The sequence below is a fragment of the Brachyistius frenatus genome, unplaced genomic scaffold (assembly GCF_029030835.1).
Source record: "Brachyistius frenatus isolate BFR_SWC_R1_liver_20210118 unplaced genomic scaffold, ASM2903083v1 Contig_93, whole genome shotgun sequence".
Taxonomy (NCBI): domain Eukaryota; kingdom Metazoa; phylum Chordata; class Actinopteri; family Embiotocidae; genus Brachyistius; species Brachyistius frenatus.
The window spans coordinates 254,827-276,183 of NW_027210692.1; the positions used below are offsets into that span (position 1 = coordinate 254,827).

The following is a 21,357-nucleotide window of genomic DNA, read 5'->3' on the forward strand; positions in this document are numbered from 1 at the left end:
ATTCTAGATTTAAATCACTGTACAACCTGTATAATAAAAAATGTAAAGCGTGCACGAGCTTTAAAGAGCCCCCCTCGCGCGCGCCCGAGCTGTTGCGAGGGGCGATCGAATCGGGGCCGCGCGCGCAGGACTCATCACAGAGAGGCGTCACGTCACGGATCCGCAGCGACCGACGGAGATGCTGAGGTGACAGGCAGAAGGAGAAAGGGGACGTTCTCGCTCAGACATATTTCGCCCTCCGCTCCTTTTTTTTTTTTTGCAGGCACCGCGACGCCGCCTCTTTCCCATGGACGGTGCGCTCGCTATGGGATTCCGCTCGATGTCGTACCCGCCGCCTCCAAACGTAAAGCATTTTTTGTAACCACACCCGGCTCTCTTCTTCGGCACAAGGACTGGCCCGCAAAGACCCGAGGTAAGCGTCCAGAATCCGGGGTGGGGGAGGGTGGGGTGGGGGGGGGACCGTGGCAGCGCGGCTCTTCCCTCCTTCCCTCCTCTGTTCTTTGTCGCCCGCAGCTGCACGCGTTCAGTTTGTTTCCCTGCAATGTGGTCAGAGCTTACAGACTAACCTCATCCGCGCCAGGCGGGATGAGCTGGCGTGGCCTGTGGACGGCCAAATGTGCGTGGACGCGCCTGAGTAAAATCTGGTGTGGCAACCAACTCGCTATGCAACAGCTCTCCACAGCAGAGCCGGGCAGGCCATTGCAGGGGAAGATAGGTGATTTGATTTCGCGGACCAGAGCGGCAGCTTGCTTGGAACACGCTTTGGGACATTGCTGCAGCTGGGCTATCAGTCACATCCCATTAAAAACGCAACCCAGCAGAGGCTTTTTAAAAAAAAAAAAAATTTATATATATTTTTTTATCAGTCCTGTTTAATGACTCCTAAAATGAGGCGGTGTTCATTTAAACAAACCAAATATAGCTCCTTAGGTGAATGCATCGTTGATAGCGGAGCCTTCCTCCCACATAAACCCACCTCCAGGTCTCATCCTTCACTATTTCATCTCTCTTGTGTATGATGTGTAGTGACAGGAACCACAGCATGGAGGGCCTCCCTGTGCTGGCTCCCCTCCAGTAGTCAGAGCAGACAGTGTTTTCATTCAGCAGCAGCCCCGGTCCGCCTGTCCTGCTCGGGAACCAGGCCACACTCGGATTAGACAGAAAAATCAAGCAGACATTTAAAGTTTTTGCCCGGTTATTCTCACTGAAGCTGCGTGTTCTGAGGCCTCCGGGGTCAGAGGTGATGCGCTTCTTTTTGTTGTTGTTGTTGTTGTTGTTGTGACTATTCGCTATCTAATCATCTTCTTTGACATTTCATGATGCCTCTGTGTAGCTGTAAACTTGCAGCTTCCAGCAGACCAAAAGGGCAGAGGCGACGGCAAGCTGCAGTCAGCAAATGAAAATGGCACTGCACCATCGTCGCCATGGAGATGCTGGGGTCAGGGGGCGTGATTCATGACCGGAGCTGGGCTGTCATAAATGGGTCTAATTTTTGGGGTCTGAAGCATGCTCCTCCCGGGCCGTTTCTCTTCATTGATGGAGATTCCTGTGGAGGAGGAGGAGGAGGAGGAGGAGGTAGAGCGGAGCCGTGTCTCTCCGTGAGGTGTTAGATTAGTCACAGTGGGAGCCGGCTTGGCTTGTGCAAAGGTGTGTGCACTTATGTAATGTGTGTACAAACTTGTGTTTGATTGCATATGCAGGGCTGACCTGGAGGTCCCATTCCAGCGTCTTTTCCTGCTCCTCTTTGGGTTGTTTCTGTGGGATAGTAAAAAAAAAGAAAAAAAAAAAGGTAGAAGACGGCTCAGAACGAACCAGACTCTTGACCTTAAGAGCACACGTTAGGTTTGATGACGGAAAACTCCCCAAACATCCTTTGTTTTCCTTTAAAAATGCACATTTCCCTCACATTCTCCCTCTGAAACGTGTAGTAAACAGCAGCCTCTGCTTCTCCTCCCTTGATGAATTTTGCGCAAATTACTTATTCATCCTGCTGTGCATCATGCACAGTAGTTCAGATGTGAAACAAAACATGCCCCCCCCCCCCCCCCCCCTCTCCTCCGACCCAGACATCAAACATATTCCCTGAAGGAAAACACCAGAACTTGAGGTGACCTTGAAGTTGTGACACAGAGCACAGGTTTTTTTTTTGATTTTGTTTTTTTAATCAAAGTGTTTCCAGCCCATCCCTCGAGGTTGTGAGCGTTTTGTACCGCGTGTTTCTTCTTGGATTCGATGCCGTGCTCTGTGATATCTGCGTCGTCGCCAGTTAGCACAATATCAAGAATTCAACGGATGTTTTCTCGAAGAGCCTTCACTTGCTCCGTGACTACAAAAGATGTTGTTTGACGGTAAAGAAAACAGAAAAGTACATCTTTCAGTGTCTAAACTGACTGAATTCTTGCCAAATTTGACAGAAGTTTTGTTCAAGTTTAGTCAGTGGTGATTTAAAAAGCTACATTCACTTTTTAAGTTCTCCCTGTTTCCTTGTGCTTTCTTTTTTTGTGTGTGTGTCTTGAACTAAACAGAAAACAAAGATGCAGATTTGTAACTTTTCCAGGAGTCTTTCTGCTGCCATGATTCTGGGTACTTTGGTCCAGAGTGAAATAATTCTGTATGTGTTTTTACTAACAGAAACTATTAGAAAAATATTAGAAAATACAGTCATATTTTACATTCACAAGTGCTGACCTTATTCTTAAACAAAGGTATGTATTCTTATGGGATTACATAATTTCATTGTAAACTGAAGGCAGTACAATCTAAAAACAGTGTGTATAGTCTGTAAATTGAATGATGCTTGATAGTCTGTCTAAAAATGTGTAATCCATGTGAAATGTACACTGTATGGGCAATTCAATTGAAGTGCATCGTCATATTTTTTTCTAATACTTAACCTTTATGATAACAACAAAGACAACGACTAAATAATGACATTTCAATGCGCCTCTATTGTACTTTGTGCTTGGTTTAGTAATTAGCATATGTTAGCATGTTAGCACCCCCAAACACTTCACCTTGACCTTTTGTTACTGGACATCAGCATTTAGCTCAAAGCACAACAGGACAGACCCACTGTGGCTGTAGACCGGTCTAGTTTATTTTTAATAGTCAGTCGTATATTTTGTTATGCTCCGCTGCTTACTGAAGGCTAACTGTTCTGAGGATCTTATCTAAAAAAAAACAAAAAACTTAATTTACTGTATAGAACATGTTCTTAGTAATGTAAGTCTTTCACAAAGAGGACAATATTTTATTATTTCTGAAAATATGAATATAGATTTAATGTCACACAGCTAAATAATGTCATTCACAAGAATTGCAGACCTTAGGACAGGTAAAATGGGGATAAATCGTCACCACGTACTAAAAGAACACAGTTCGACCTGTCCAGTTGTGTCATCTGTGGGTTTGATCGGTGCAGCTGCATCGAGGCCACCTCACTCCTGAGCCCGGGTCACGTTTCATGCTCATCATTTTCACCGTTATACAGTCTAACCACGCTTTACCCTCTCCCACCTCCCAACCTCGCCCCGATTGCATGATGGGATTGATTGCCTCCTTGATGTCGGGAGCATGCCCTGTAACCAAATAACGTTTTGAAGGCTCGTTGCATAACCGTAGATGCCTGCGCGCCGTGTACAGAATGATGAATCGAAGTCGGGTTTGCTGGGTTTGCTCGGAGTGTTCTGAGGCAGACTAAAGGAAGTTACCGGCGCGCGCGCTCTCCAGAGGAATGCTTATCTATGACACGGATGTTGTATAATGCAGGAGCAAAGACACAGCTTTTCCAGAGGAAACTCCATTTGAGTCTTGTTCTATAGGCTGTGCTTTTTTTTTTTTATGTCAATAGTGCTTGTGCTACATGGTAATGCATTTAACAGCACCCCTTTATAATAAGTCCCCTTTCATAAAGGTTAGTAAGCCAGAGGCCACGTACTAGAACATTTGTTTTTGTTCCCCTGGCTGATGTTTATCCTCCAGAAGGAAACTTGTCTTTTAAGCTTTAATTCAATCACGTTCCAGTAAAACCCTCAAAGCACCTGGTGTAAAATCTATTTGTTAAGAAATGTATAACTATAGCAGAGCTGATGCAATTCATTTTTCAGTTATTTTTAACCAAAATCTTCTGCTGTCAGTGTCTCAAAATGACTGTTTAGGGTTTCTTGACTCTCTGATAGTAAACAAACTTGCTTTGGATTCTGGATTGTTGTTTGGACAAAAAAAAAAAAGCAATTAAAATATGTCAAGATGAATGAAAATGAAATCAACCAAAAAAATGTCACATTATTTACTGATAAAAATAATTGTTACTTGCGGCAGTTACCAGATAGGCGGGATAAAAACAGCTTCAAGTGGGATTTTTCACAATAATTCAACAAAATGTTAGTCTTGTTTTGGGTTTATGACTGATCTGAAAAGTACTAGAAATAAATTAAACATTAATAAAGAGGGAGACATATACATTAGATACATTTAAGAAGTTAGACAGTTGCCGTAATCACTGACTAAGGACTATTTATGTGTTTAAATATTGACTTAAAGTTGCTTTAAAACTGGTATTGGTATTGCAATGTAACGTCATTCATATTTCGATGAGTTGAAGTTATTACAATACATATTTCTGTGGCCTTGAATTAATAATAATTACAAAACTGGAAATAACTATTGCCATTTCAGTTAATCAGTCCATTTATATAATTATATGCCACAGAATTTTATTTTGAAATCATGCTTTATGTTTATGACGATGCAATATTATTTCATCTGCCGTGGTAACAAACCAGAGCTGAGTACTGAGATCATCCTGACCAAACAGCCAAAGTCTGGGCCAAAAGTCTGACCGTACGCTCTTCTGAAGACGTGCTCCTTGGCTTTCAATGCACAAGATAAATGGCCCGGGGGGAATATGATACTAAGATGAAACCTTTTTGTAATTTAAGACATAAGACTGTTGCCTGCGAGTTTGTCTGGAAGGACAGCTGCTGGCAGCAGGTGTGGCAGCTGCTGCGATGGCCGAGAATCAGAATGCTCCAGTCATTGCGGCAGCGGTTCAACAGGGAGACAGCCGTGTTTTTGTAGATCCGGAGCATAGTCAGTATTGTAGATCATGTGGGATGTTAGCTCAAAATGCTGAAGTGCAGATCTGGCTAAACAACCACATCTCAACCGAGTTATTTCTTACAGGGTTTTTTTTGTCTCTCTTGGACTTCCGTAGGGTTCTCCATCAGGTCCCAAATGCTCGGCCCAGTGTGAGGCTGCTGGTCGAGGGGGGGAAGCGGTGAGGGCAGCATCCCTGGTCCACAGACGGGATGAGCGGGGGAGTGGAGCAAGCTGACATCCTAACTGTTCTCTCCCTGGTTAAAGAACGATGGAAAGTGGTAAGTGGCGTGTTTTCCAGCTACAATAGGCAGCGTGTTTGTCCAGCACCGTCTCTGCCTGGCCCCGGCTCGCCCTCTGTTCTGCAAACAACAACTCTTTGTTCATCAAACAATGCTTTCCCCCTGCCTATGAGCTCCTCTGCTTTTCTTCTAAAGTATCTTACATGTGGTTTCGACAGTTTGGGGTCGTGTCTCTCTGTCCAGGTTGTGCTGCGGCAGTATGGGAGATCTAAAAATAGCCCGTATGACTATTTGTGGCAGTGCGGTGTGCTATAGGCAGCGGCAGCAGTGTTCCCTGAGGTCCCAGTGTCTCTCACTGCTGTGCCAGCCTGGGCGCCATGTGAGGCTTTTATTCCTTACTGGCAGCCTGGCACTACTTCCTGTCTTCGGAGGAGCCACGTTACATAAGAGTGCTGCAGCTAATCCCACGACTCTAGCTCCTAGTGCGACACAAAACTGTGCGTGCATGGAGGACAGCGAAGGACACGTGGGAGCTCAGGGGGAAATCAAAGCTCTGGTAGTATTGAGAGGTTAGCGTCAATAGGTAGAACATTAGAGGAGAGCTCAAAGAGTGAATTAAAGACGAGATCTTGGTAAGATCCGTCGCTTTTGTTGGGAACAGATTGCAAACATTCCAGCCTTTATCAGTGCAGACGATCTCGGCACCAAACACACAAAGCACTGTACAGCATATGCACACATGTACAGATGAGCTTGTCACTTTGATTTCTGTCAGATAACCGTAAAAGTTTGTTTTGTTATTCTACATCACAAAAAGTGTAAAAAGTGAGAACTATTACAAAATAAATACCTCCATAGGTTTTTAGTGTTTCAGTTTTCTAGATTTTACATATTTGTTAACAACATCCAAAACAGTTTTTGGGGCTGGTTTATCTTAATGGAAACCATTTTTTTAAAAAAATTTTTATTTTAAACTCTTGCAGTGACTTCAAATTAAGTGTAATCAAGGATGTATTGCACTGTTTAGATTGCCACGGCATAGATTCAAGTACAATCTCTTCTGTTTTCAGTCGTAAACTCTGTCATGCATTGCACCTGACTTACGTGTACGACATTGTTTCTTTTTGGCCCATATGGCAGAGGGGCTCTATGAGTGCTGTTGGTCGATTTTTAATCAAATGTGGTAAAACTAATGACATTTTTTGCTAATTAAAAATGTTGAACATTCTGCCTGTTGGCTTTGTTAGTGTGAGCTTGTTAACATGCTGATAATCACGTTTCTTTTAAAAGCACTGGTGTTACGGACTCTTACAGTCCTGTTTAGGCCTGATAGCGATGATTTAAGCTGACATCAATCCTTTTGCTTAATCGTTAGAAAACAGCTGCATGAAAATAACACAAATGTCATATTTCTGTCACTATTTCCACTTTGTTTTCCACCGTTTGAAGTTTAACTCTTTTAAAGACATCATCTTGTTGTCATCTTTTTCTGCTGTGGTGTAAAGGCACATGAGTTGAGAATTAGCGCCATGATAGTACAGTGTTTATTTTGATTATTGGTATCTGTCATCGTCGGCGATTCCTTTGTATATTTAAGTTCTTATATCTGTCTTGTGCAGTTTTTGTTTGTAAAGCTTAAAATCCAAACAGAAATATTATTTTTATTTATATGTTCCAATGTCCAGTGCCAATAAATGGCACTTCTTCTCCATGAAGTCTATATGCATCATTAAACTATGATTATACTCTCAATAATAGACATTTAACACGAGCGTACACACGTATTCACGAATACAGCACAGAAATCAGTATCACCTTCGTATAACAAGTTTAATTCAGATTTTCTCTTCCGTGCCCACATTGCCATGGCAGCAGTGCTATAATGGACATCGCTGTGATTTTGTGCTGTTGCTGCCAGAGAAACTGAAATATCAAATGTGTTACCGAAAGATCGGTTCTGGTGCTATTGTGTTGGACTTGATGCCGACCTCAACCTCGCCCCTTTCACTCTTTAAACGTTGTATTTTTTTTTTTTTTTCATATGAAGTTCTGACACAGTGTCTCATCGTCTACCTCCAGGTGAAGAAGATCGGGGGTGGCGGGTTTGGGGAGATCTACGAGGCGCTGGACCTGCTGACGCGGGTCAGCGTGGCGCTGAAGGTGGAGTCGGCCCAGCAGCCCAAACAGGTGCTGAAGATGGAGGTCGCCGTGCTGAAGAAGCTCCAGGGTGAGTCGAAATGGATTCAGCGGCTTCAGTTACTGGAACTGATTGATTCTCTCTGACACAGTAACCTATTGAGTCACCCCATAGCGCGGATATTGTGCGTACCATCATCGTTGGACAAAAGCAGATTTCAGATTTTCTCCTGTGTTGATGAGAATAATAAAAATTAAAAAAACACGGGAAGAAGACTCTGCTTCTTCGCTTGTTTTTTTTTTTTTTTTCCTCAGCAAATCCAGGAAATGTCTTGTTGGTAGAAAATGCAGGGATCGCTGATGTACATCAATAGCAGGGTAGAATAATCTCTCCCTCTGAGACCAGATATAGATCATCTGACTCATCTGAAGACACAATTTGGCCCCGAGTTCAGCACAATTTACTTCGGTCTCTGCAGTGGAAAAAAAAAACCACCACCAGAGTGCTGTCCGTGCTGCTCGATGGGAACATCAGATAAATTGTTCTGTGGCTCAAATCTTATGTTTTAATGGCGGTTTATTGATTTGGGGTTTTATTTTGAAAGTTTGAGATCACAGTGGGAATAGATAGGAAGTGTATGTTGGTGCATTTGGACACTTCTGATCTCTCACAGTAGAGAAACAGGATCAACAGGAGAACCCCCTTTAGAGTTGGCTGGTTGTATATTTTTACTCCTTTCTCTTTGTTTTTTTAAAACGGTCTTTTCCCTTCTCTCTTCCTTCCTTCCTTTTAACCACCGTGCCTTTTTTTTTGCTGTCCCTCCTCTGACAAGAAAATCAATGTGCTGGGATCATGTTTGCTATCTAATGGCTTTGGCCTGAAGCATCATGGTTCTGTTGCTTCCTGAGGGAACCAGGATGTAACTTGAGGCGGGCTGAACTCCAGCTCCCCCAAACATTGTTTACCCGCCCAGCTGTAAAGAGTAAACATTGACCCACCTCATAGGAAGACTTCATGGGTCATAGTGAACTCAATTTATTTCACTGCATTACCTAAACTAAGAATTTGGTCACAGTATGCAAGCTAGAAAGTCCTATTTTTTAACAATTCACTGAGTAACTCTGGGGCGTGGCTGCAGACAACCTGCCAGAGCAGCAATGTCTTCTGAGACCAGAGCACACACACCCTCACACATGCACAAACACACAAGCCATTCATGCACATGTGCGTCGTGCTCTATAGCCTATAAATCAGCATATATATTCATACAGGGAAGCTGATGATGGGAGGGCAGGGAGCTCAAGTGACTGGAGAGGGAAGGACAACCAAATACGTACACACACGCACACATCATCGTGATTCATACAGCCATTCTGCATCTGATGATCAAACGATGCAGCAGATGTGAAGTGAGGTGACCTCATCTGTTCATGCGAAAGTATCCTGAAGCTGTCTTGTCCTCCTCTTCCTCCTTCTTCTTCTCTCAGGTAAAGACCACGTGTGTCGCTTTGTGGGATGTGGCCGCAACGACCGCTTCAACTACGTGGTGATGGAGCTCCAGGTCAGAACCAAGGAAGAAGCATTTATACATCAATTATTTTATGCTTCTTTTAGAGCCCAGTGTGACAATTCAGGCTACTGATGAAAAAAAATCTGTTTCAATACTCAGTTTTGAGTTCTGCAATGTCCTACGTTTGCAGTTTTTTCTTTCTGTAGGAAGAATTTCAATAAAATGCTTAATTTATAAGAAATATAAGTCATCATTTCTCTATTTTTAACACCCTGTGGTCTGCTATGTTCTACTATGTTCATTGGCATAGTGGCTAAATTTTAAGGCAGATAGTGCTCCATGACAGATAACAGTGAGTCATTGTGCTGACTTGTGTGACTGCTGAACTACATTTTAGTATCTCCAACTATGCTGTCATTGTCTCCTGTGGTCAGCTGAAGTTCTCACTTTAATGCAGTCCCATGTCAGACCCTGTTAAGACTCTGACCTTGGTTTGACTTTGTTGACTGAGAGACGTCATGCCTGTCTCTTACAGGATGTTGTTGATGTACAGGGATCGGTTACAAGAAATCAAGCCAAATAAATATTTCAGAAAAATCTAAAAATACTGACACAGGAATAATTTAGCAACTAATGTACATTGAAGTAATCTAGAATTATGGGCAACTGAATATTGCATATCTGAGCTCCAAACATACATGCTCTCTGGAGAGTATGAAGCAGAAAACTATGTTTATAGCAATAATATTTCTCGGTTGAACCTCAAACGGCAGGCTGGTTGGCATAGTTCCATTCGTTGCCTCCACAACATGAGGTTGTCTTACTCAAGTCATGATCTTGAGATCATGAACACATAGTACTTTGAGATTGTGTGGTCGTGTTGTGATTGAAATGACTACACTCACAGGAACATGTATTCCATGTTGCAGCAAAAAGAGAACTTGAACAAATAATAGTTTTGGCCTTTTTTTTTTACCATATCTGTTGAGGTTTTTTTTAAGGGGTCAGACCCAGCGGGAAATTGATCAAATCTTGCACATGTTCTTTCAGGGTCGCAACCTGGCCGACTTAAGGAGGAGTATGACTCGGGGAACATTCAGCATCAGCACCACTCTGCGCCTGGGGCGGCAGATCCTGGAGGCCATAGAGAGCATCCACTCTGTCGGCTTCCTGCATCGTGACATCAAACCGGTGCGTCACAGAGAGCCGTGCGCAGCAGAGGATATATCTGCTTGGTTCTTATTTTATTACCTCGCACTTGTGTTACCATGGGGATATTTCTATTCCTATTGTCTTTGTGACTGTGGCATTTCAAAAAAAATATTGGCTGCTGGTATTGTTGCTGATTCAGTATTTTGCTTTTCGACTGCTGGCTTACAGGAAGTTGGCTCAGCCTAAGTGTTGGCTCGATGCCCAAAAGTCACATAATGTAAATATTGTTTGTCTTCTGAGCCACTGCATTATATTATAGTGCACCATTGAAACACATTTATCACCCAAGAGCTTTATGAATAGAAATAGACATTAAGTTTTATTGCAGTTACATTTCACACCTCATCAGATTTTCTTCTAATCTTTGTTTCCTTTCCATCCTCCTGTTCCTGCTTCAGTCTAATTTCGCCATGGGTCGCTTCCCCAGTACCTGTCGAACCTGCTACATGCTGGACTTTGGTTTAGCTCGCCAGTTCACCAACTCATGCCAGGAGGTCCGACCTGTAAGTGCCTTTTTCTGTTACTGAGCTTAAAACCTTACTTATCAATATTTTTGTATTAACAATGGATCTCATTTCCGTGTGTAATGCAAAAAAGATCACTTGCAATGATTAAACCACTGAGAATCATTGGTTGATTGGGCAGTCTTTTCACTATGTTTGAGTTTTTGTGTATGGTAAAGCTTATTGTTTTGGTTTTACAGATATTTAACCTCATTTCTTGCCACAGATAAGATTTTTTTTAGGCAAAAAAAAAAATATCTAAAGTTAATGACTAGCTGGTGAACATAGAAACTGTGTGTAGCACAGGTTTGCTGACAGGTTTGCCAAAACTTTATTAGGTGATATGTCTGTTTTGTTTACACTTTGTTACACTGTCATCTAGTGGCTAAACATGTAATTAATGGAGGTTTAATGTTAGAAATGCTAATTAGGGTTTATGGTTAGAAGTTACAGCATGTCTTTTTTTTTTGTGTTCTTTTTATCAGAGTTTTGCTGAATTTCTGCAGGTCTGGTTTGGATTGAACAATAAACAGATTACATTTCATCTGTATCAGCATTTAATGGCTGTATCTGTCTTTATTTGTCAGCCCCGTCCAGTGGCAGGGTTCAGGGGAACAGTCCGCTATGCATCTGTCAATGCACACAAGAATAAGGTCAGTATCTGTCTTAGCATTTGTGCAATCTGTGATGTTGTCCCACATGGCTCTATCTATCCACTACCTTCTCTTCTTTTATCGTGATTCGTTGACAATCAAACACAAATTAACACGGATTTGGTGTAATTCTGCAGGAGATGGGTCGTCATGACGACCTGTGGTCTCTCTTCTACATGCTGGTGGAGTTTCTGGTCGGTCAGTTGCCGTGGAGGAAGATCAAGGACAAAGTGAGGACGACCAAAAAACTGAACAGCTCTGCCCGTGTTCCTCTAAGTGATCAGATATAACAGAAGGGCGTTTGTTCATTTTCAGGAACATGTGGGGAAGCTGAAGGACACTTACGATCATCGTCTGATGCTTAAACACCTGCCGGCAGAGTTCGGCGTGTTCTTGGAACACATCGCCACCCTTGATTACTTCACCAAGCCCGACTACCAGGTGACACCAGGGTCTAATTTGGGTTTAATAAAGAGCGAAGGCTTTACCCTATTATTATTATTATTTGCTGATTTCAGGAGCAGTTTGATATTTCTCCTGCTCAAAACCAAATTTAATTGTGCAGGACATGACCTTTTAGAGGTCTGCTCAAGTCCATGTGTCTTTAAGCACCAAAAGTGTTTAAAGTGTCCATATTTGGTTGACTTCCGTGGAATTATCCGGAATAAAAAAAGTCATAAAAAGGTTGATAATGTATTTTTTGTGTCATTACAGCTGCTGATGTCCGTGTTTGACAACAGCATGAAAACCTACAATGTTGTAGAAAATGACCCCTATGACTGGGAGCGAACCAGTACCGATGGCACCCTGACGATCAGCGCCAGTGCCACAACGCCACAGCATCACACCCGCCTCACTCCGGCACACATGGGGTAAATATATATCAAATTATAAGAGCGCATGATAATATATATATATTTTTTATAGGTTCCATATTTTCAGTAACTCCAGCGGTGCCTTGCTTCTTTTTTCTTAATCGCCTCAAACATGAAATAATGTGTCCACCTTTTGTTGTTGCAGTATGGCAAATGCCTCTCTGATCCCTGGCGACCTGCTGAGGGAGAACACAGACGAGGTTCTGCAGGACGAGCAGCTCAGCGACGCGGAGAACAACCCTGTTCCCGAGCGCATGCCGGGCTCTCCCCTCCACCCACACCGCAACCAGGAGGCTGACGTCTGGGAGGAGCTGGATCGCAACCGTAACCGCATCAGGACGGCAGTCTGGAAGGTACGCCTCATCAGGGAAATCTGCAAGGATCTCTGCAGAGAATCAGGAACCTAAGTTAAAATTCACCTGTTACACTCTATAATGTCTGGCTCCCACAGGCGGCCACAGAGGAGGAACACAGCAACAACCAGGGCAACCAAGGACCCCAGAGTCCATACGCCGGGCCCAGCCTGGGCTCCCCTGTTAAACTGCACTCTGAGGTGGTGGCTTCAGACCGTGACGGCCCTCTGCTGAGGAAGCTCCGCAACATCCACAGCTTTGAGCTGGAGAGGAGGCTTGGCCTCGAGTCCAAGCCCAGTCCGGAGCGCTTCGTGGATGCCTGGTAAGTCTGTAAAGTAACCAATCCATGTTAACATCAGTTTATTTTTCCCTGACTTTTCCTTTGGGTCATTTAGAGAGTTGATTGTTTGCTTCTGTCTTGTGTCTTTTCAGTTCAGCAAAGCAGCTCGGCACCCAGCACCAGGAGAAGGGGGCTGACGGAGCTGCAATCGTCCCAGTAACTCAGGGTCAAGCTGGAACTGCTGGAGAGCGTCCTGATAGGATCTGGCACTACGATGAGGAGTTCCTGTCTGGTGGTGGTTCTCCTAAGCCAGCTTCCCCTGGATCTTTGGAGCAGGGAGAAGGGGCCGCCATCAGTGGAGGCTTCGTGGCCCTCAATTTGAGCTCCGGGAAGCAGGACATTGACTCGAGGGAGTGGGTAATGGTGGAGCGGCCCAGTGGCTCCCCGGGAGCCAAGGCTGCCACCAGCCCTTCGGAGGAGGATGAGGAGCCGGAAGTGCTCCAGCCACAGGAACGGTCTCCTGGATGGGAAAAGGGCAGCCGAAGCCCAATCTTTGGTAAAGCTAAACAAGAAAGCACGGGTTCCTCCAAGGGAAGTGCAAAAATGGACAAGTTGGAGCTTAGCGTGGGCCCTGTAGGGGCTCTGCCCCCTGTAACTCCTACCAGCCCAGCTGAAGCTCTGGCTGAGGGAGTCCTCACTCAGGTAAGCCCCTTCATCTGAAGGTCATCTCACAACATGTCATACATGATACTGACTGTAGTCAGCATTTTACAAAGTTAAAAAGCTGCACAGAGTCAGAGTTCTAGGTATAGAACTACAATGCTAGTATCATAAAGTTCCACCAGCTGCATCTTGCTGCAGTTTGAAGCTAAATGTTACTGCTTTGTGTTCGCTCGCTTCTTCACTTGTGTGTATAGGTAAAAAAAAAAAAAAGATACTTGTGACACAACTTCAGAGCTTTTAATCAGATCACAGCATGGGAGAAAGAGAGCTTTTGGGTTTGAAGTGCACTTTAATTTGCATTAGATATCATACATTATATTTTCCTTATTTGCAGACATTTGGTTATTTGGTTGTTTCCAAAATATGTTTTTTGATTTGCTTAGCTTAAATTACTTTTTTGCTTCTTTGCTATACATGACTTCCCAGGAGCCCACTGAGTCCAGTTCAAATCTCTGTGTCCAACTTTGTTTTTATTTAAATTATTGACCAGCTTTTTAAACCACAAAGAGGATGATCGCGCTGACTCTCCCCTCGCTCTCCTACGACCAGAACTACTGCTTCCAAGTTGAAAATGTACTCGCCACAAACATCCTACCTCGCCTCCCTCCTCCTTTATTAACCTAAGAGCATCGCCAAGACTATCTCCATGATGCTTTCGTCGCTTTACCTGTTCGATACAGCTGTACGTCGTGCTCCCCCACCCTCCTGCTTGTCCTTCCTCACAATACGTCCACCAGACCTTCCTCCATCTTCTCACTCCCTCACCGATCTCACAACCCACTCCTCTCTCCACCTCTCTCCCTCCCCTCTCTTAGCTCCCCACCTCACCTCCGTCTCTACCCGAGGAGGTCATGGCCCGGACGTCCAGCCCCAACCCTCTGCGCTCTCCCAGCCCTCACACCCTCCTCACCACCTTGTCGGACCCGCTGCACCAACGCCAGCCGCCGGGCATGAGGCGCAGCCAGTCTGTTGACCAGCAACCTCAAGAGCGCCCCTCCTCTTCCTCGTCCTGCCACGCCTCCCTACCTCTGCCACCAAACCCCGCCCCCGGCACTCGCTCGCCCAGTCGCAGGAAACTGCCGGCCATCCCTGCGGGTGCCGCCAACACCAAGTATCCCTCAGTCATACGCATCACGCGTGCCCAGCTTCAGCAGGTGATGAGCCCGTCACAACCCCGTTAAAAACAAACCTCCATTCAGCATCTCCTTCCCATCAGTAGCAATAAACCGCCTGTCAACATTTCTGTTCTTTCTTTTGTTTTTTTCTTTTGTTTTGTTTAAGTTGCTTCTTCTTTGTTCGTTTCGGCTTGCTTCTTGTGTTGCTGTCAAGCAGCTCTCTACAGAAACCATGAAGGGCATTGTGCAGGCCAGGCAGAGCATGGGTCAGATGTGTCCTTGTGTCTGGACATGTGTTCTTGTGATCTGAATAAGGTTGTGTGTTTGTCTGATTGTGGCATGTGTGTTTGGAATGTCGAGTCATGACTACAGGTTGCATGGTCTCTTTTGTTTCAGATCGTCTTTGTCCTCTCTATCTTTCTCTTTCTCTCTCTCTCCCTGTATTTGTTCCTCACCCTCTCTTCGCTGAAGCCCCCTGCGAAGTTGCGTGAACGTTTCCTGTCCTACTTGCCGGTTTAGTACTCACAGCTTGACTGACACTGCCATAGCACTTTGTGTGTTTCGGTCTGATAATGGTAGCTATGGTACTGCATGCTGTTGCCAAACTAATCACCATTTATTACCGCATATTATAAAATTTCTTCTCTGCTCACACATCTGCATCAGGCTCTTGCTGCAGATCTACAGCACAACTCGACATGTTGTGGTCTATCAGCAACAGACCTTTGACAATTAGAATATTATTCCCATTTGTAGGGTGTTGGTTTTACACTAACGACCTTGTGTCCTTTTCTTTCCTCCCATGTCTCCACCTCTCTACCCCTCTCCCCCCTCCAGCTGACGGCCCAGCGTCCGTCTGGGCTGTCCTCCCAGTCAGGATCAGACAGCGCTCTTCTGCTGGAGAGGCGCGGTGAAGCTGAAGCCGACGGTCAACAGGCCCAGGAACACACAGTGGACATCAGCTCCCCCCAGGACCTTGTGCCCACCCGCCCAGGGACACCAACAGACCCCCTGGCTGAGATGCTGGTCAATGGAGACAGCCACACGAAAGCTCCAAGCCCCGTGCCAAGCCGCATATCTTCCCCCCGTTCGCCACGCTCGCCTCCTCCACGCTCACCATCCTCTCCACGCTCGCCTCACTCTCCTTGCTCCCCTCACTCTCCTTGCTCCCCTCGCAGTCCTGTGTTCGCCAACAGCCGACTCTCCCCGACTGTTAACAGCCAAAGGGATTTAAGTAACGGAGCTTTCCCCAAGCTGAATGAGTCTGGCTCCACACCTTGTGCCGCAGAGCCTCAGCTAAGGCCGGAGGAGGGCGGAGAAGTGAACCTGGCCCTAGAACAGGCCATTAGCCCCGCCTTCTCCTCCCCAGCTGCCCCCCGTAAGGACCCCAGCCGCAGGCATAGTCGCATCCCTGTGTTTGAGCCCTCCAGCCTGCTGGAGCTCCCTCCTCCGGGGTCTGCCAAGGAGAAGCTCCTGCAGAAAAAAGCCAGCCACCATGGCCCAGTCCCCTCTCCCACCGCCTCGCCGTCCCTCTCCGACAGGCGCGGCCCCATGGTGGCTTCCCTCGCGAGAGACCCGCTGTCCTCCACCTCTGACCGCTCCCAGGACGAGGACTCTCTCATGGGCTCCCGTTCTGACCGCCAGGGAGACGATGCTGCGTCCCTGTCCTCCTCCTCGAGCCCCCTGTCCCGCAAGAGCAGGATCCCGCGTCCAGTTCATTCGGCCTCCTCTGCTGAGCAGCTGGCTTCTCAGTTCCAGCCGCGCCCCCCTCCTGGAAAGCCGCCTTGCCGCCCCACAGTGGAGGGCAGGTAAGTAGTTGAATTGCATCTTTTGTTCTCATGTCTGAAAATGATTGTTACACATTTAGCGTTTAGGATGAACAGCATGCCAGGAACTGCATGAAGACATAAAAAGACATTAAGCCTTAAATCACCTTCCTGACTGATTCTATTCTTCTTTTTTTTTCTTGATTGTATTATTATGTAAAATTAGAAGAGAAACCACTCTGTATGCTAATCATATCTTTTTATGTAATCCTTACATTACTGAAACTATTTCTTGGTTGGGCACAGTTGCCTTCCTATAGTTGTCCTTGTAAGTAGTCCATATCTGTGCTTAAAACTACAACTGTAGTTCTGGCATTTGTTTTTACTTTGGAAAGGGACAAGCTTGCTGTTTGCTAAACTAAGCTAAGCTACCATCACTGCTACAACTATCAAGATGATATTGATCCATTTATTATATTATAATACTATATTTCCTGGTTTGCTTTGAAATACATGAATTCATACCTTTCCTTTTGCACGCATTCAGGCTTCGGCGTTACCGCATCCGAGCTGGCAGCACCAGTGACTCTGACCTCCTGACGTGCCTCGCTCAGCTGATGCACGGTTCCCGCGGTTCCCCCTCCATCACCGCTCCTCAGCTCAGCACGGGGGCTCGAGGATGGGCATCTGCAGCCTGACGAGCTCGCCGCACCACCATCGCAGCTCCAGCGCCTCCCCGCGCAGCTCCTCCTCCCTGCAGCGCTCCGTCAGCTCCTCGCCCTCCCGCCACGAGCACCGCGGCGCCGGGGTCAGCGGCTGCCTGGCTCGCAGCCGCTCGCCTCCCAGCTTCTCCGGCTCGCCACCTCCCCGCCGCTTCTACCCCCACCACCAGGATACTTGTTGTAGCCGGCAGGCGCGCACGGGCCCCTTCCACCTGTCCAGGGGGAAAGGCTGCAGCCGAGAGGGCAAGTGCTCCAGCAAGCTGAGCAGATAGTCGCCCACCAGATCGTGTCGCCATAGCAGAGGATGGGGAGACTCCAGTTGCGATAGGATAGACATCAGTCCGAATAAAAGCCTGAGTCTTCCTGTGTAATCATAGAAAAAGATCCCGTTTCCCTTTTTTGGCCGTTAGTCTGAACTTTACACGTTTGACCGCTTCCTAACGTTCTCCTCGTTCCTACTTGCAAGCAGGGTTTGTCATTCATTTATGTTCCCAGCTGGAGATAGTTAGTTTTGTATCAAAGGCTGTTGGACTTAAGAATTGAGAGTTCTGTGTTGCAGAAGCCGAGATATCTTGAATTTTGGTCGGTTAATCTCCAAAATCTCTGCATTTCCCATAACTCAATAGCGTCTTTGGTCACCCCGTGATGAGAGAGCCACAGAGGACATTATACATCTGTTTACAGGCTGAATGACGATGCATGGCGGGCGAACTCGACATCTTCATGGGTAAAATCGGTACCAGGCGAGGAATGTCGACATGTCGAGCTCCTCATTTTCTGTTTAATGTCATACTGGGGAGTTTAACAGTGACGCTGCAAAATGAAATCGTGACTTCCTGAGGCAGGCAGCACTACAATACATAAATCAATAGTTAGCTGGGCCCGTGGGCACATAAATACAAGTTTCCTGCATATACAACCTTGATCCATCCTGCACCACAATATATACTAACTTATTTATCCTCAGTATTAATGCACTTGAATCATACTGATGGACATTCAGTGTAGCTTGATTAAGTATTGGCCTGGGGTTGACTCAGTTCGCTCCTCTGCTTTTGGGGATTGCAGGCAGGGTATAATATTTACTTTATGCTAAATGTGAATGCATAAAGCCAGAATTTTGTGTACAGTTGTATTTATTGAGATATTTATTTTGATGCTTAGCGACGCTTACGACTCCTACCCTCTTAAATGTGTGATCGTGGATGTGTGGTTTGGTGACCTTCACGTTAGTTTTAAGTGTTCAATCGAAGGGATTACTCAAAGGGACCCTTCATACAATCAATTGTGTAAAAGTGCGTGAGGACACACACCTTTTTGTGCCTACTGTGTTGCCGAGAGGGAATCGCAATGTCTCACTGGATAAAGAGATTACAGGTTAGAATAGTGCAACTGCTTTTAGATCCGAAGGCATTAATGGAACGTGTATTTTACAGTCTTGTAGTAGCGGTAGTAAGCTGATGAGTAATGTTTAGACACAGATGTTTGTCTCAGCGTGTGCCTTGGCACTTTTGGGCAGCTCGAGGATTCACTCTGGTGTGTAATTAGAAAACAAACAAAAAAAAAGGAGCCAAAAAAACAGACTTGTGCCAGCGGTTATAAGACAAGCCTTTTCATTACTATTCATTTATGTACAGAAAGTAGCAACACAAAGGTTTGTGAATCAAACACAATTTGAGCAACAGTTTACTTGAGAACAAAGTAGCTATTATTTGTAATGACAAAAAAGGGAAAAGTTTCCCGTTTTAGGCATCCTGTGTACAGACCAGGTCAGTGTTTCAGATTAAAGCTCTGAACAAATGAGAATTTCCGACCTAAAAAAAAAAACATTTTGTCAAATCTTACTAAAAGTGGAGGCCATATGTACATATATATCACTCACACCAAAACTATGTTTCCAAGCCTCCGTGTGCAAGAATGTTTAATTTTCTTTTTCTATCACGACACACAGTATGTTTTCTGCACAAGGCGAAGGTATCGTTTGTGTTTCATTTAATCTGGATTCCTCACTGAAACTCTCCTCCACAACCTCTTCCCACTCCTCTGCTTGTAAGATACTGTTAAATAACTCCAGGCTCCTTCCAACGCTACTCTTTGCATGCTCAACAGAGAAAAATGACCGAAAAAATATCAGTCACCTACTGAGTAAATAGCTGCGTACCACTGACCATCACACGGCATTTATCCTGTGACGATTTGAGATCTTCAGTACTCATTTCCCCCCCCCTCGCATCTGATGTTCGTTTCCTGCACTGACTTGAGATGATTGTGTCGCTGGAATATGATGGACTGTATTTTTCTCAATGCGTCTATCTGACATGATGCACAAAACGATTTCAAAGGACACTTTGCTGTGTTTTTAAGTCTTGTATCGTGGGAAACGACACGAGTTGAGTTAGACACGAGTCTAAGATATTCCTGCACATACGGAAAAAGGACAACAACAACAACAACAACAAAAATCACATTGCCAAATATTTTGATAAGTTTTGCAGATGTGGTCTCGAATTGAGATGTGATAAATATGAGGGTGCAAATGGGCACATCGCTTTGTAGATGTGAAATTGTTGGACTCGTGCAGATCTCGCAGGTACCTCCGCTATACTCCCAGAGCAGCTACGATGACTAATCCTGAAGGCAGACAGCGTTCAGTCAGTCAGCCGCCTTAATGTCTCTTCTCTGCCCCTCTGTGCATAGCGAGGGATGACTGAGCCTTGTCTGTGTTGGAGATCATTCCACTATTAGGCCAAGCCAAGCCTTCCTGTCACTTATCTTTTGTCTAAAAAAAAAAAAAAAAAAAGGCATGTGCCACCACGGCTGCCAGCGTGGCCAATATATCACCACTCAATTCAGCTCTGACAGACTTTTGTGAATACAAAGCTGTGCGAGAGCTCCCCGTATTTTTTCAGTGAGAGTTCGTGGACCATTTATCGATTGACTGGTGGAAATTGGCAAATTTCAGGTCGCATTATTCAAGGTGTGTCTGTTTGTGGTGTGATAACTGTGTGCTCTCAAACAGGGCTGTGCAATTTCTACGTCGCCAGCAATCAATCTTTGAATTCTCCCTCTTTAATCGACTCTTGATTTCAGGCTCACAGATCTCAAGATTTTTCAAGCTTTCGAAGTTCAGAACGCTGTTGTGCAGACTTTTAATATATACCTATAAAATATTCAAAGTAATATTTAAATAAAATCATTATTGTACAACCATAACTTATATGCTAACAGGCTTCAGTGAAAGGGAGGGACAGACACTAAACAGTGCTGCTCGTTTTAAAAGATAATCAGATTTTTCTTCTCATGTTTTTTTTTTTAATTATTATCGCACATAAGTGGTGTGTAGTTGTAGTATTAGTGTTACCTCCCAAATGAGATTCTCCTTGTCACTTCTTAAAGTGGCCTGCTGATAGAAAGGTGTCATATTTATAGTAGCTTGTTGGTATTTGTGGTGACAGATACCCACAGACCAACATAACAAAACCCAGCTGTTTTGTTTTATTTTGAAAAGGTGAGACGGAAACTAATAAAAGCTTTGGTGTGCACTTGTACACTTCTCATGTCATAACATTGGATTATTTGTTGATACCTTATAAATACTTGACAGAAATTATTTATTGTGACCTTTTGCTCATTTGCCCATCCATCATTTTGACTTCAATTGTTTAGATTTTTTAATGGTTGATATTTTTATGTTGTAATGTATGTCATGGTTTTGAATTGTAACTGTACAGTCTCAAGGAAAGAATGTAACAAGTGAGAGTTTTGCATTGTATATAAACCTGTAATTATTTATGTTTATTCTATCATTTGTATCATATCAATGCCTTGTACAGTGTTTTTTTTCCTTTTTGTTTTAAAATTATTTTGTATTTTATTTTTATAAACTGGTTATAAATAAAATACTCATTCCGCATGCAGACAGAATTATGTGTCAGATTCCTGTTTATAATCCTGAAATGTTGGGCACAGGACAAGTACACAAATAGCTATTATATTAGGAAATAAATTTGTTTTTGTAAATTCACTGGACTGTCATACTGTTTTTGTTTTATATAGTTCACACGAGTGATCCTAAATTGGCTGTAACCTAAATCCAAACATGGGTCTAAAACTGCCAGCCAAAGCATAATTTTTTTTTTTTGAAGGTCCCCCAAATATTAGTAATTTAG

General features: G+C 44.5%; 1 protein-coding gene across 1 annotated transcript; it reads left to right on the forward strand.

Annotated features, from left to right (window-relative positions):
- The first annotated feature begins 102 nt into the window (after nt 1–102).
- On the forward strand, nt 103–21,212 carry ttbk2a (tau tubulin kinase 2a). Its single transcript, XM_069710664.1, is given in 17 exon segments — nt 103–412; nt 5,216–5,378; nt 7,419–7,566; nt 8,964–9,037; nt 10,037–10,177; nt 10,597–10,701; nt 11,289–11,354; nt 11,492–11,584; nt 11,670–11,795; nt 12,069–12,226; nt 12,375–12,582; nt 12,681–12,904; nt 13,015–13,564; nt 14,401–14,739; nt 15,538–16,508; nt 17,014–17,110; nt 17,113–21,212. Coding segments are annotated over 16 exon segments (3,717 nt in total). The 5' UTR covers nt 103–412; nt 5,216–5,309; the 3' UTR covers nt 17,461–21,212.
- The last annotated feature ends 145 nt before the right edge of the window (nt 21,213–21,357 follow it).